Below are 14,195 nucleotides of genomic sequence, written 5' to 3'. Positions count from 1 at the left end.
GGTCAGGGACAGCACCCAGGCCCAGAGTTCAAGCGCTACCACTGAAAAAAAAAAAAAAAGATACTTATCGAAATAAACTCCAAGATTTTTTATTGTATTATTTACAGTTATTTCTTTTTTTTCCTTTAGTTTATTCCCTGTTGGCACTGTTTTTTATTTCTGTACCCTTTGTCTTGCATATAAGTTTATCTGATTTGCATATAAGTTTATCTGATTTGTCCCACCTTAGAAATGGTGGGACAAAGGGAAAACCAATTCAACAGTGATGTTGGAAATGAACTGTACAACTTGGGGGGCGGGGAAGAAGTGGGGTGTGAGTGGGAGAAAATGTTCAAAAGAAAAGTACTCATTACCTTACTTTTGTAACTATAACCCCTCTATACATTACCTTTACAATAAAAAAAATAGGAAAAAAAATAAGGACAAGGCCATGATTGTTTGTGTAGGCCTGCAATCCCAGCTATTTTGGAGGTAAAAGTAGGATTGCTGCTTAAGGCCAACCCAGGCAAAAGTGGTATTAATTCAACTTAAAAAATAAATAAAGGAAAAAGGGCTGCGACTGATGGCTCATGATAAGAGTATCTAACAAGCACAAAGGCCTTGAGTTCAAATCCCTGTACTACCAAAACAGAACAAAACACAAAAATGAGAAAAATGTGAGATTCATAAAAGAGAAGTATATTTGATTTAATAGCTTAACTTTTTTGCTAATTCAAACTTAAGATCATTTAATTTGTCCCTCCATCAAAAATCTTGACATTCAAGAAAGTACTTGCTAATTCAAACTTAAGATCATTTAATTTGTCCCTCCATCAAAAATCTTGACATTCAAGAAAGCACTACTAAACTGGGTGTAGGTGGCCCACACCGGTAATCCTAGCTACTCAGGAGGCTGAGATCTGAGGATCATAGTTCAAAGCCAGACCAGGCAAGAAAGTCCATGACACTCTTATCTCCAATAAACCACTAGAAAACCAGAAGTGACGCTGTGGCTCAAGTGGTAGAGCACTTGCCTTGAGCTTAAGAGCTGAGGGATGGCACCCAGGCCCAGAGTTCAAGCTCCACGACCGCCCCACCCCAAAAAAAAAAAAAACAAAAATCAAAAACAACAAAAAAGCACTCCTCCAAAATATAACATAAAGGAGAAAGACAAACCTAGCATTCTTTGTATTTCAAATAATCTATTTACTTAAAACAACGTTCTTACAACATTAGAAAGATCAATAAAGACAAGCAATCAAGTACCAATACCAAATACCAATAATTTGTAAAAATTGGGCCACACTACACGGGATTCCATCAAGCTGCAAAGATTTTCAGGTGAGAAAGGGAATGATGATTAAAGGAAGAATAAAGTATCTGACTGTCAGTCAATATACAAGATCTCAAAGCAAATCTACCAAACACACATAGGAAATGATTTCTCTTCATTCTTTTGAAGAGATAATAAATATTAACCTCTAGTCTTTTAAAAAACTTTCTATATTGATATGGTTTAAGCAAACAAAAGTCCTCTTGGGAAAAATTATTTATCAAAACATGAGCAGGTCATGTCTGTAATCCTAGTTACTCAGGAGACTAAGCTCTGAGGATCACAGTTCAAAGCCAGCCTGGACAAGAAAGTCTGTGAGACTCATATCTCCAATAAACTACTCAGAAAAAGCCAGAAGTGATGCTATGGCTCAAGTGGTAGAGAGCTAACCTTGAGCATGAAGAGGTTCAGGGACTGTGACTAGGTCCTGAGTTCAAACCCCAGGATGGGGATAAAAAAAAAAAAAAAAAGCCCACAAAAACATTAAAAGCAAGGAAAAAAATCTGTGATTGAAGGAATATTCTTTCCTCTTTATCAGGGTATGTAGACAGTGCCAGTGTCAGTGATTCCTAATAAACGCAAATAGTGGAAAACTAGTATATTATAAAGTAAATTTGACTTTACATACTTTACCTTCTGAGTTTTTGATACACATTATGAAGATTTATTCTCTACTTGGTTGCTAACTAGGAAAAGACAGTACCATATGGTAGATGCCATGTGACTTAAATAGTACCTTAACAGATGTTACATAGAGCTGTGGACTGAGTACTGTGAAAAAGTTTACAAGAAAGAATAGACACAGCCTCATTCTTCCATAATTTTTCTGAGTAATCTAGTAATTTTCCACTAGATAAAAGATCTATTATTTTATTATTGTATTTCCACAATACTGTCTGTTTTAGGTAAGTTATACTTAAAATAAACAGTATTCGTCCAAATACATGGTTAGGAATATTTAAATGTGCTTAAGCAAAACTGATTCTATATGCTTTCAATATACATGCATGTATATGTTTAATTTCTGTGAAAATGTATATGTTTAATTTTAGAAGGTTTAATTTCTATGACAATATAATGTTAAAACAAGACCTTTGAAATAAATGTTAATACTTACACAGTGGCATTGCTTATTAACACTTACACCGTGGCATTGCTTAGGAACTGATGGACCTTGGCAAATGACACTGTGATACAATACAGCAAGGAAATTCAGTTCACAATGCAATGCTTTTAAATCATGATATTTGCATACCATTATATAAAAAGAAAAAAATGCTAAAAGTCTACAAAAGAGTGACCAAAACATGGGTAAGCAGTTAATACTTAGAGACTAAGTATGAATAAATGCAAAAAAGACCAGTATGGTACTTTAGTTGACTTACTATAAAAATCTGTTAATTTTGAGGAAAAAAAACTCTTTTTTGCACTAAAAATATTTTTGAAGTAATGAAAGCTGCTAGATCATATTGAAAAGTTTAACTTTGGATATATATAAAAAGCTCACAGTCTGTCATTTTTCATGATTACTCAGTACAATTTTTAATTGGGAAAGTTTAAAAGCAGTAGAAAAGCACTTCTGTATGTGTGCGTGTGCGTGTGCGTGTGTGTGTGTCTGTGTGTATCTACACACACATGCCAGTAATGGGAGGCTTAACTCAGGGCCTAGTTGCTATCCCTAAGCTTTTTCTCTCCCAGCTAGTGCTCTACCACTTGAGCTGCAGCTCCCCTTCCAGCTTTTTGAAGATATGTTTTGTGGACTTTTCTTACTAGCTAGAATTACAGGTGTGAGCCACCATGGCACTGTTCTTAAACTTTTCATGCAACAAACCAAACCCTAACATTGACAACCTTTGTTGTCCTCCTAACACAGAAAAAGTCCATAATTCTCAGTCTAAAATAAAATGGAATCTGTTTCAGCCTGTTTTTCATGGATATTTGTTTACCTAGAAATAGCCAACTACTTTCTTTTAAATCTTTGTTCAAATTGTTCCTTCTTCCCTAGATACTGGAAATAATTATATTCAAAAGTTTCCATCATTTAACAACTGAAAATATCTATCTTAAGGCCTATCTAGGTTCATTTGCCATCCTGCCTGTGAAGACTTCTTTAAATATCACTATGGGATATGGCCACTGTCCTGCATTCCAACGCAGTCAATGCACTTGTAACCAAGAACATGGAGCAACTTTGTGTCAACATGAGGGATCAAAAAACCAGTTTGCCTACAAAAACAACATATGCAGAATATCAGACGTCAAAAGAATGTGGATTGGTTTTTAAAAACAATAATACAACTATAACCCAATGAAGCAAAATGTTTAGATAAAAAGTTACAGCTAATACTCCCTCAATAAGGGAATTAAAGATCTGCCCAATTAGAGAAAAGTAAATCCAGAAAAGAGAAGATAAAAATCTAGGCCATTGGGCTGGGAAGGTGGCTCAGTGGTAAGAGCGCTCATGCATGCATGAGGCCCTGGGTTCAATTCCTCAGCACCACATAAGCAAAAAGAAAAAAAGCCGAAAGTGGCACTGTGGCTCAAGTGGTAGAGCGCTAGCCTTGAGCTGAAGAGCTGAGGGACAGCGCCCAGGCCCAGAGTTCAGGTCCCATGACCGGACCAAAACAAACAAACAAACAAACAAACAAAAAAAACCTAGGCCATTAACTAGAGGATCCCTATTTACGAGAATATAAAACATGAAAAATATTCCAGAATTCTGATTTCTTCCCATGGTTTTAGGTATCTTGTTTTGTTTCTAATATGTCTAATTTTATTATATATATATATATATATATATATATATATATATATATATATATTTTACTGACTTGATAGGACTACTTTCACCTAAGTTAGTAAGTTACAAGCTTATTAAGCTAGGTAAGTAGGTCATTCATGTCATGTGTCCTGTTCTATAATTAGATGTTGAAATAATGAGACAAAAATCCTGCCCTGATAACACTTATATTCTAGTGGGAGAGACATGATTAACTGCACACACATATGTACCTAACAAGGAAACCTAATAAGTAACAAAAGAAAAATGAAGGTAGTAGGACAGCATGAACTGAGGAAGGCTAAAATTTTAGAGAAGATGGGGTATCCGTAAAGAATCTGGCAAGCAAGAGCTGGTTCGCTTGTATTCAAAGGCTGAGGATTTAAAAAGGAGATTGCTCCCAAAGGTAAAGAAGATTATGAAACTAACTGAACGGCATACAGGATGGTTACCACCCAGCATCAGCAGGAAAAAGGGGAGGGCACAATGTTGCTAGGATCTACAAGAACTGGAGACAAAGAATGAGTCCATTGGCCAGATGGAGCAAGTTAACAGGCTGCATGGTTAAACCACAGCACAGAAGAGTTAGTACTAGGTGTAGTAGACACCTTTATAGACAGGAAAACCTTGCTATTCTACTAAAGAATGGTAACTTGACTTGGAAATTGTTTTTCTTTTATTTCAGCTGATTCTTTGGAGAAACAAGAACCAAACAAAATTAGCAAGTCAATATACCTTATTCTTCTCAGGTGAGTGAGCAAAACTAAATAATGCTACATTCTCTAGTTGGAACAGAAACGTGCCTACAACAGCCTTATCTTTTATTTTTGTATGATGACACAAGAATTTTAACTCAAGGCTTCATGCTTGCTATCCAGATGTTCTACTGCTTCAGACATATCCCCATCTATCCCTTCTGAAATGGGGAAGCTGGGTCTAGCCAGCGCCATCTAGGCCACATGGTGGATGATAGGGAATTGGGTTTAACTGGCACCATCTTGTCTTCATTGTGGAGGAAGGGGAAGTCCCACCCCCCAGTTGATAGGCATGCCTGAATTCCTAGAAATAGGGGCAGGGACTTGGATAATAGGTTACTGGACCTGCCAGTCTTGGGTCATAAACTCTTAAGAGCCCTGTGACCCTGCCCCCTGACCTGACCTTATTTAGGCCCAGACTAGCTCAGGCACCACTACACTATTGCCTTGTGTTCCTGTATCTCCTGTCTGTCCACTGATCACCATGGTATCCCACTTCGGCTCTCATTAGAGTTGATTTCATTCGTTGGTATTGTTTTTCTACTCTTTCTTTTCTCTCCTGCTCTCAAGACTCAGTTTTCTGACAGTAATAAGTGTATTCAAGGGACAACAGGTCTTTGTGACAAGAGTCTACCTGCAGCCACTGGCTCTCCTATTAAGACTACCAATTTGACCTTACAAAATGTGGCTTCTCTGTTTTTTGCAACTCAGATTTACCTTACAACACCTCTTCTTGCTCTGCTTATTTTTAAGAGTCTTACTTTTTCCTGAAGTTGGCCTGGACTACAATATACCTATTTACACTTACTGCTATAGCTGGGATAATAGGCACACACATCACTATATGGAGATTTTTCTACTAAAAATCAATACTTTTTTGCCCAGGTTGGCCCGGATCCATGATCAATTCAATCTCAACCACCTAAGTATGTAGGATTACAGGTGTGAGCAATTAGACACCAGTGACATTTTTCCTTTTTGAACATGTGACCTGTTACCTTGAACTGAGCTTGCCCAGAAATGTTTACCTTAAGGGCAAGCTCAGGAATATGCCTGCCCATATATATATATATATATATATATATATATATATATATGGGCAGGCATATATATATATTTCCTTATGATTCTTAGTTGAAAAAGAACACTGCTTCAAAAGTAACTCCAGTTCTTTACTTATTGCAAATAATAAATCCTCTCACTACTCTTTTATCTCCTGGTTGTGCCTACTGGCTTTGCATTTACCAAGATGAGATGTGAACCCCTAGCTTTTCAGCTACATGGAGGTACTTACTTCTCTAATCCTCCCTCCCACAAGTCCTGGGACAAGGTCTCCCATTTGCTCTCCCAGTTTAGACGGGGTCTTAAAACTCTGGTGTAAAACCCACCAGAAGTCCAAAGGAAAGTAAGTCCAAGTTACAGTTTGTGTGCAAAGCTCAACAGAGAGCAAACCAGTTTATGTGGAAAAAGATAGCCTCTGTCCAAAGGGACCTTCTGAAGAAAGATGTGAGGCAAGTAACTGAGAGACTACTATAAGAGAAACCTTCCAGGAAGAGTAATCTGCATATTAGGGACCTGAGGCAGAAGTATTCTATTATGTTTAGAAAATAGCAGGAAGGCCTTGAGGGAATAGAGAGGCACAAGCCAGGATAACTAGGAAATGAGAACAGAAAGGTCCAGGGGTTGTGGGACTTCTGCAAGTCATTAGAAGTACCTTATCTTTGCATGGGAAGTGAGATGATTTGGAAAACCTTGAATAATTTAAGCACAGGTCAACAATCACAGATGTCTCAGAAAGCTCTCTGGGGCGAGGGCTATGGAGACAAGGTGCAATCTGACACCTAGGTGAGAGGTTCTTTACTAGTCTATGTGGGAGACTATGGTGGCTTGGGCTAGAATGAAAAGAATAAAGGTGATGATAAATTTGTTCACTCAAAGTCCAGGATTTTGAGGAAAGAGTTTACAGGGTTCTCCATTAAGGTATTTTTCTTTCTTGGTAATTTGTTGTTTTCTCTTTGTTTTTTGAGACAAGGTGTCAATTTGTAGCCTAGACTGGCCACAAAAAAAAAATCTGAGATCCTTGCACTTCATCCTCTAGAAAACTGAAATCACAGCTGTGTACTAACAGAACTAGCAACAATCTTTCCTAGTTTCTTTATCTAGGGAGGATTCACAGTACACATTTAAAAATATGTAATAGCTGGGCGCCAGTGGCTCATGTCTGTAGTCCTAGCTACTCAGGAGGCTGCGATCTGAGGATTGAGATTCAAAGCCAGCATGGGCAGGAAAGGCCATGGAACTCTTATCTCCAATAAAACCAACAGAAAATTGGAAGTCGCACTGTGGCTCAAATGGTAGAGCACTAGCCTTGAGCTGACAGTGCTCAGGTCCAGAGTTCTAGCCCCATGACCACCACAACCAACAATATATATATGTGTATATATATATATATATAATATATATATATAATATATATAAAGTATGTGTGTGTGTGTGTGTGTGTGTGTGTGTGTGTGTGTGTGTGTGTGTGTGTGTGTGTAGTGGCTCATGCCTATCACTCCAGGTAGTCAGGTGGTAGAGATCAGAAGGAAAGGCCAGCCTACACAAAAAAAGCAAAAAATAAAAAAACCTCATCTCAACGAATCAGGTATGGTGGTATGTATCTGTAGTCCCTGGTATGAGGTCACTCTCAGGCAAAAACTCAAACCCCTACTTGAATAATAAAGCAAAAAAGGGCATAGATCAAGTGGTAGAGTGCCTTATCTACCAAGTTCAAGGCCCTGAGTTCAAATGCCACTACCACACAGAAACACACACACATACAATTGACATGTTTGGTAAACATCTTTTTGGAAAGAAATTTAGCTATATGTATCCATTATTTTTCATTAAGAATCCTAATGTAATGATGTAATCAAATATAAATGCAGGTTCTGCATATATATATATATATATATATATATATATATATATATATATATATATATAAAAGCCAGGTTCTGGTGGCTCACACCTGTAATCCTAGCTATTCAGGAGGCTGATATCTAAGGTCATGGTCCAAAGCCAGCCTAAGTAGGAAAGTCCATGAGATTCTTATCTCCAATTAATCACCAGAAAAGTAGAAGTGGCACTGTGGTTCAAAGTGGTAGAGTGCAAAGTGGTAGAGTGCTAGCCTTAAAAACAAACAAACAAAAAAAGTGGTAGAGTGCTAGCCTTGAGCAAAAAGAGCTCAGGGATAGCATCCAGGCCCTATGTCCAAGTCTGCATCTGACAAAATAAATTTATATACATACATACATATATACACATAGATAGATAGATAGATAGATAGATAGATAGATAGATAGATAGATAGATAGATAGATAGATAGATAGATAGATAGATAGACAGATAGATATACACACACAACACTGTTTATAATGCTCAAAACCAGAATACTATATAAGTGTAAATTTAGGGATGTATGGAAGAATGGATAACATGGCCTTCCACTAAGGCAGAGCACTGGTGGCTCATGCTTGCAATTCTAGCTACTCAGGAGACCAAGATCTAAGGACTGTAGTTTGAAGCTAGCCCAGGCAGAAGAATCTATGAGACTCATATTTCCAATTAAGCAGCAAAAAATCAGAAGTGGAAATGTGGTACAGGTGGTAGAGTGCCAGCCTTGAACAAAAAGGCCAAGCCAGAGTATATGGTTTCACTGCATTAAATTTGTTCTTGCAATCCAGCATCTCATAAAGATGATATAGCAGGAAGTGTTATCTCAACCTTGAATTATGTGTTGATAATGCCAAATAAACTTTGACATTTATGGTATAGAAAAATATAAAAGTTTGACATAAAAGTAGTATTTCGACAGGAAACTAGACCATGGAAGTCTCCAAATGCATACTTTATTAAATAGCTTGTAAGAATCAAGATTTTTCAACAGAAACAACGTTATGAGCCAGGCACGTGCTTATAGTAATAGATCGTAGAGGGCTAAGACAGATCACTTGAGCCTACGGAGTTTGAAGCTAACTTGGGCAATAATAGTAAGACCTTGTCTCAAAAATTAATTAATGAACAAAAAGCACTTTCAAAGAAGTAATCTGGCAACAATAATGTAGCACTTCAAAAACTGTGAATTGAGAAAGTTCTTTAAAGTCTTCTAATTCAACTTCCTCCAAAGACAAAAATGTAGGCAAAAAAAGAAAAGGGTAAAAAAAGATCTCATCTCAACAAATCAGGCATGGTGGTATGTTATCTGTAGTCCCAGCTACAAAAGGAAGGACACAGGGAAACTAGAAGGTAGGCTCCTGCCATAAACTGGCTGTAATACAGAGCTGAACAAGTATGACAGAAATTTGAGTAAGAAGAAAAAGATCTGGGTCTTAATATGATTTTGCTAACAAATGAAACCAGAAGATCTGATACATTCCACAAACATTTTGTGTTGTCATCTTTTTCAAGATGAGTCATTGGCAAACTATGTAAAGCAGTTTGGAGCAGGGTGTGTTTCTATCAGTTTCCTTCAAGGAAACTCAGGTATAAGATTATTTTATACAGGCCCTTACATTAGTCTTCATTATTTTCAACACCCCAATTCCATTCTTGAAATTAACTCCATTTACTACTAATACAAAATGCAATTTTATTTATGTTGATAACAATAAGAAACCTTTTTTTCTGCCAAGGGCCACTTAGATATTTCTAACATTACTCATGGGCTACACAAAAACTAGAAGATGGACACTGTCAGCTGATGAGAAGCATGTCTGGTCTATCATATACAAAATGATTTTTCAGACCTTGCATGGCTCATAGGTCAGATGCTCCCCACCCCTGATACACAGATCTTTCCAAAAATAATTATATTTGAACTCATTCATCAGACATTAACCCAGTAGCTAAATTCCACTGAGTTTTATTATAGATATATAAAATGGATTTGTCATATCACGAATTAAAACACCTTGAAGCTTCCTAAAGAGCAAGTACCAAAATGAAAAACCATGCTGGGTGTAATCCTACTCAGGAGGCTGAGGGCTGAGGATTGCAGTTCAAAGCCAGCCCAGACAAGAATATTTGTGACACTCTAATATCCAATTAGCCACCAGAAAACCGGAAGTGGCGCTATGGCTCAAGTAGTAGAGCACTTGTCTTGAGCTGAAGAGCTCAGAGGAAACACTCAGGCCCAGAGTTCAAGCCTCATGACAGACAAAAAAAAAAAAAAAAAAAAAAAACCAAAAAACCAAAATGAAACCTCTGGTGATACTCTAATGTATTTCTCTAAGCAAGGCTGATTTATTACCAATCCCTCCAAACTAGGTTGTTCAAATTGCTAATATAGGCAAGCAGATCATCACTGACAGGGAAGTAGAGGTATAGTTCAAGTTATTTTCAATGGAGTCTCACAAACTACTCAGCCTATGCTGGCCTCAAACCTCTACCATGCAGATTTTGACCTCCTAGTCAGGAGGATATACAGGTATGAGCTACTAGCAGCTAGCTATTTTAAAAATACATCAATAGCTATAGTTGCATAACTCTGAATATATTAAAGATGATTGTATAGAAGGATGAATTTTGTTATATAAATTATATCTAAATAAAGCGATTATTTTTAAAAGTCTGAAGAAAGAAAAGTGCTATTCTTAATAGTCAAGTGATGGAAACAGCCCAGTTGCCCTACAATAGATAAATGGATATAAAAAAAAAATGTAGTACATATACACAATGGAATTTTACTCATCCACTAGAAAGAATATGTCATTCATAGGGAAATAGACTGACGTAGAACAAATCACAGTAAGTGAGGTAAGCCAAGCTCAAAGTGACAAACCACAAATGTTTTCTTTCATATGTGGAAGCGAGATCTAAAATCTTAACATGATAACTTATTGAAAGCTCTAGGCATTCACATACAATCAGACTAAAGGAAGATATCCTTAGGAGAGGAACCCAAAAACACAACTCCTCTGAATGTGTAAAATACTATCTACTCAAATGAAATCTAGGAAATGGACCATGTTTTTGCTGTTGTTATTGTTGATGTTTTTTGCTTGTTCTGGGCTTCTGTTGTTTTTTATGGGGGGGCAAAGAGGAGGCATGATAAACAAATGCAATCATGGTATTCAATATATACTATGTAAAAAATGAACTATGAAACCTGTGTGAGGATACTGGGGAAAAGCAATGAAAGGGATGACATTGTCCAAGAATTGTACTCATTACCTGCCATACAGAATTCTGCACAACACCTTAATATAAAATTACATGTTTAAAAAAGAATTGCTATTGATATGAAATATAATATTCCAGACTGCAGTTAACCAAAATGACTTAAGTAATCTTTCCCAAAGTTATCACCATTTATAAAAATTAATTGTTGAAAAATAAAAATTTTTTTTAAAAAAATTGTTAAACTGATGTAAAAGCATGCCCATGACACATCTGGGTAGATATAGCATATTTAAGCTCATTTTTCTGTATTCCCTGGGAGCATATAAACTGAAGTTATATTAAGGCAAACAACTTCCCAAAAATCTGATTAACATAAACTCAAAGGTAACTAAACCAGTTATATTTTAATGGAATAATTTGTAGACACATCACTTCCAAAGTCTAAAGCCAACTGTCAGGAGTTCAGTCTGAGAAACATGGTAATTTCTATCATTTAGAGGACTAAATTTTTTTCTTAGTACTTCAACTTGATTGTTAGATATATCAACTCTTGGTAATTCAGGAAAAATGTAAATTGAGTCAGGCATCAATAGTTCACACCTGTAATCCTAGCTACTCAGAAGACTGAGGTCTGAAGCTCTTGGGGCAAAGCCTGCCTGGGTAGGAAAGTCCATGAAGAAGACTTTTTTTTTAAGGTGATGAGCAGGGGGGTTACAGTTACACAGATAAGGCAATAAATACATTTGTTTTTAATCATTATTACCCCATCCATCTTTATCTCCCATTTATCCCTCCCTGCTCGCCTCCCCAAGTTGTAATGGTCATATTAACATAGTGTCAAGTAAGTATCAATGTTGCTGTGGTTCATCCATTGTTCTGCTGTTTCTATTGATTCCCTTTCCCTTTCACATATTGCATTGTCTATTATGCAAAACACAAGGTACCAAAAACTAGAGAAATGAAGAAAAGAACAATAGAGAAAAGAAACTATATACAAGGTCTAATGAGAACCTCTTGTTTACATAAGTTGGAGTTCATGGTATCGCCAATTATTCACAAAAAAAAGGCAGAAATGGCTCTGTGGCTCAAGTGGTAGAGCACTAGCCTTGAGCAAAAAGGAGCTCAGGTACAGTACCCAATCTTGCAGTTGGGTCCCCAGGACCAGAAAAAAAAATAATACCATAATAATGTAAATTGAAAATATAGTAAATTACTACTAAAAATTAATAGATAAGTTCCCATATACATTTCCAGAATCACAAAAGGCTAGTGCAGAAAAAAAAACCACTACCAAGAAAACTGAGGCTCAGAGGTACTATTCAAAGTAACACTTATGAGTGGCAGAGCAAGGATTCATTCTGACTCCCTAGCCTTATAGGACCCATAAGGAGAATTCCCATTATGCGGATCAAATGAAGTTACTACCACCAAATACTAACATTAATTTTTTATTTTTCTTAAAAGAATAACAACATGAATTAACAAAAGAGATATCTTTTGGGAAAAGAAAGTTTCTAATAGCCTTTTATAAATTTCAAAACTGTTTCATCCACTATTAAGTAAAAGCCAAAAATTTCCTAGAATATCCAGTCAAAATAACACAAGGTCTACCACCCACAAGGAAGGATTATGTTAAAAGAGTGGATCTTGTTTTCCTTTACCTTTAGCCATGTCACATTCCTTAATCATTTTAAGAAAGCTGGAAATTTCCCTATCAAGTCTCTGTTGACATGTTTGTGCTTTCTGGAAGGAAAAAGAGAAAATTAAGATAAACCAACACAGGACTTTTACATTACTTACACTTCATTGTACTTTATTTTTTATTTTATTTTTTTTTTTTTGGGTCCGGTTGTGGGGCCTGAACTCTGGGCCTGAGCGCTGTCCCTCAGCTCTTCAGCTCAAGGCTAGCGCTCTACCACTTGAGCCACAGCGCCACTTCCGGCTTTTTTCTTTTTGCTTATGTGGTGCTGAGGAATCGAACCCAGGGCCTTGAGCATGCAAGGCAAGCGCTCTACCACTGAGCCACCTTCCCAGCCCCTCATTGTACTTTAAATTAGAGATTGATACACATAATACTTATTCCTCACAGACATAAAAAGATACAGAACTTCATTAGAAACTTAGTAACATTTTAATTAATGAAATAAATTAATAAAAGCCTTTAACTCCAAACATATCTATTATCTGTAGCTATCACATGTAGATACCATTGTCATGAAGCTATAACACAAACGCATTGATCAACACCAGTATCCTGTATGCCATATGTTCATGAAGAGTTAAAACTTCTAAAATTTGATCAGATTAAATTCTTTTAAGAAATTATAAGTATCTTTGACTCTGGAATTACAGGTATGAGCTATCATGCCTGGCTAGAGAGATACTGTCTTTAGAAGTCAAACTTTATGAAAAGAAGATAAAAGTCAAGTATAAGAAGTATCTTTCCTTCAATCCTTAGTAGAAAGAACAGCACTGGAGGAATCTCAATTCCAGATTTCCAACTCTACTACAAACCCATAGTAATCAAAACAGCTTGGTACTGGCACAAGAACACACCTGAGGAACAACGGAATAGAATTGAAAACCTGGAAATGAACCCACAGACCTATAGCCACCTAATCTTGGATAAGGGAGCTAAAAAAAAATAGAATGGAAGAAAGACAGCCTTTTCAGTAAATGGTGCTGGCAAAATTGGTTAAATACTTGTAGATAACTAAAGTTTGATCCGTATATATCACCCTGTACCAGAATCAACTCCAAATGGATCAAAGACCTCAAAATAAAAGCAGACACTCTGAAAACATTACAGGAAGGAATGGAAGAAACTCTAGGGCTCCATGGCACAGACTGAAATTTTCTTTTTTTTGGGGGTGGGGGGAGAGTCTGGTTGTGGGGCCTGAACTCTGGGCCTCTGCGCTATCCCTCAGCTCTTCAGCTCAAGGCTAGCGCTCTACCACTTGAGCCATAGTGCCACTTCTGGCCTTTTTCTTTTTGCTTATCTGGTGCTGAGGAATCGAACCCTGGGCCTCATGCATGCAAGGCAAGCTCTCTACCACTAAGCCACCTTCCCAGCCCCTGAAATTTTCTTAATAGAGACCCAGAAGCACAACAAATCAAAGAAAAGTTGGACAAATGGGATTGCATGAAACTGCAGAGTTTCTGCAAGGCAAAGGACATAGCTAG

General features: G+C 36.9%; 1 protein-coding gene across 4 annotated transcripts in view; it reads right to left on the bottom strand.

Moving 5' to 3' along the window:
- Osbpl1a (oxysterol binding protein like 1A) overlaps positions 1–14,195 on the bottom strand; it is a 217,440-nt gene that overhangs the window by 115,304 nt on the left and 87,941 nt on the right. For all 4 annotated transcript variants that reach the window (XM_070029418.1, XM_070029419.1, XM_070029420.1 and 1 more), the window contains one exon: positions 12,674–12,755. In XM_070029418.1, the coding sequence (XP_069885519.1) occupies positions 12,674–12,755 (82 nt within the window). The remainder of the gene's footprint in view (positions 1–12,673; positions 12,756–14,195) is intronic.

Source organism: Dipodomys merriami, unplaced genomic scaffold (genome assembly GCF_024711535.1).
Source record: "Dipodomys merriami isolate MVZ:Mamm:240054 unplaced genomic scaffold, mDipMer1.0.p SCAF_2, whole genome shotgun sequence".
Lineage (NCBI taxonomy): Eukaryota > Metazoa > Chordata > Mammalia > Rodentia > Heteromyidae > Dipodomys > Dipodomys merriami.
This window is presented reverse-complemented; position numbering and strand designations above follow the sequence as displayed.